Source organism: Sitophilus oryzae, unplaced genomic scaffold, assembly GCF_002938485.1.
Source record: "Sitophilus oryzae breed Bouriz unplaced genomic scaffold, Soryzae_2.0 scaffold_738_pilon_pilon, whole genome shotgun sequence".
NCBI lineage: Eukaryota > Metazoa > Arthropoda > Insecta > Coleoptera > Curculionidae > Sitophilus > Sitophilus oryzae.
Genome location: NW_022147349.1, coordinates 682795 through 684612, shown reverse-complemented (window position 1 = coordinate 684612; position 1818 = coordinate 682795). Strand labels below are relative to the sequence as shown.

At 33.2% G+C, this 1818-nt stretch overlaps 1 protein-coding gene across 1 annotated transcript; it reads right to left on the bottom strand.

Annotated features, from left to right (window-relative positions):
• Window positions 1–337: 337 nt before the first annotated feature.
• LOC115888448 (YY1-associated factor 2) lies at window positions 338–1480 on the bottom strand. Its single transcript, XM_030908192.1, has one exon. The coding sequence runs from the start codon at window positions 1381–1383 to the stop codon at window positions 931–933; it is 453 nt and encodes a 150-aa protein (XP_030764052.1). The 5' UTR covers window positions 1384–1480; the 3' UTR covers window positions 338–930.
• Between the last annotated feature and the right edge of the window lie 338 nt (window positions 1481–1818).

The window sequence follows — 1818 nt, the reverse complement described above, 5'->3', positions numbered from 1 at the left end:
TAGGATTGATTGACGTATTCAGTTGTTTTCGGTCACTTCCTGTTTCACCGGAGACGACTACAACTTTTGATTTTTAAATTTCACCTTCGGTATTTTTTTACTTTATTCAATAGAAAATAACATTCTGAATAGAATGGCATATCATATGTCAACTTTTGACATTTTTGCATATATGGTTTATTTGAAATTATAATATGCGGTTCATAACAAAAATTTAATATGTAATTTGAGTGTATCAAATTATTCATACAAAAATGCCTTTTCCAAATATGCTAATGAGCCAGCCTCGTTCCATTTGAATCCAATCAATCCTAATTAATGTCATATACTAACATACCAAATATGGTTTTTTTATCTAAAAAAATAAAAAAGTTATAGGGGTAAGCCACTTTTGAGACGCACCCGGTATAGTGGTAAATTCCCTACAGCAGAATTGTGTAATTCAAAATAGACAAGAGGAATAATAATTATTTATTATTATTCTTGAAAGAAATAGGCTATAAAACAGATATGAATGAGATTCATTATCATTAGTCTTCCATTGACAATAAAATATATTTAGCATACCTTTAGGTAATACAAAAACTAGCATTTGTAATGCATTCGTTTCTTATGCCATTTTCAGTCATATTTGATAAAAAGAACTTACTGAACTAGACTTAAAATTAATCACGGTAATTTGTTAAGGATCCGTCCCATCGTTGATACTTAAAAATATTAATGGAATAACATTGAACAACATTGTCATGGCAGTGAATTGTAAGAAAAAAAAACATATTCCTGTAAAATAACGGCAGTAGCTTGTGTATAAATGCATCTGTATATGTTCTAAAAGTCATTGTCCCTTGCCATGAGTCGCTGACATTATGAAAAAAAAATACGATAGCCGGAGAGGGGACATGCACCCCAACGTTAAAATTACAATGGTTTCTACCTGGCGTCCATGCTGGATTCGGACTGAGAGCCGTGATCAGAGGAGCTACTGCTGGTAACTGTTTCTGCAGACTTAATTTTCGGTTTATATTCGGTAATAACAACCGTAACACTGTTTACAGTCACTTCTCTAGTTTGTGCGGTGCTTCTATCGACATTTTTTAAACGCGGAGGATGCCGTCGTTTTTTTAAAGCTTTCTTATCCTTTCGTTCTTTTTTAGTATTGCTACTACTAGCTGCTGGAAGGTATTGACTAGCAACTTGCTGGGCTACTAGTTGGGGATTGATACGGGGTTTTCGCGTAGAAGTACCCTTCCGAACGTCACACATCAAACATTTAAAAGCTTCCGCTGTATTTCTGAACGTACACACACTGCAATCCCAAAAATTATCTTCTACCACTTTAGGTCCACGTTTTGCCCGTCGAATCGGACTTTTTTTATTGTCCATTTTAAACTAAAACACTAAAAAAATGAATGGTTTCACAAGAAATGACACAAACACCAAACATACGCCGCCATGTTTTCATTTCACTTATTTAGTTCCGCGTTCGCCGGTTGAACTTCTGAGAGGGCAGCACCATCGTTCTCCCCGATATTAACACATATAGTCCATCTCATCTAGTAAATTTAGTGTCTATACATATATGGATAATTTTTCAAATATGGAACTTAAATCTATCGTTAATAAATTCACACATAAGGATGTTTTAGTAATTATTAGAGTTAGAAAAACCGGATACAGTAAATTCGGTTCATCAATAACGTAACGTGATGTGATAAAATGCGTTGTATATTTTCGCTTTCAAATAAGCTTTCAGAAAAACGTAAAAACGATTATTTATATGTACATATATATTAACATTTTTTAAATAAACAATTTTTT

Excerpts from the sequence above, each read along its gene's own strand:
- LOC115888448 (XM_030908192.1), bottom strand. The coding sequence starts at position 1,383 with ATGGACAATAAAAAAAGTCCGATTCGACGGGCAAAACGTGGACCTAAA.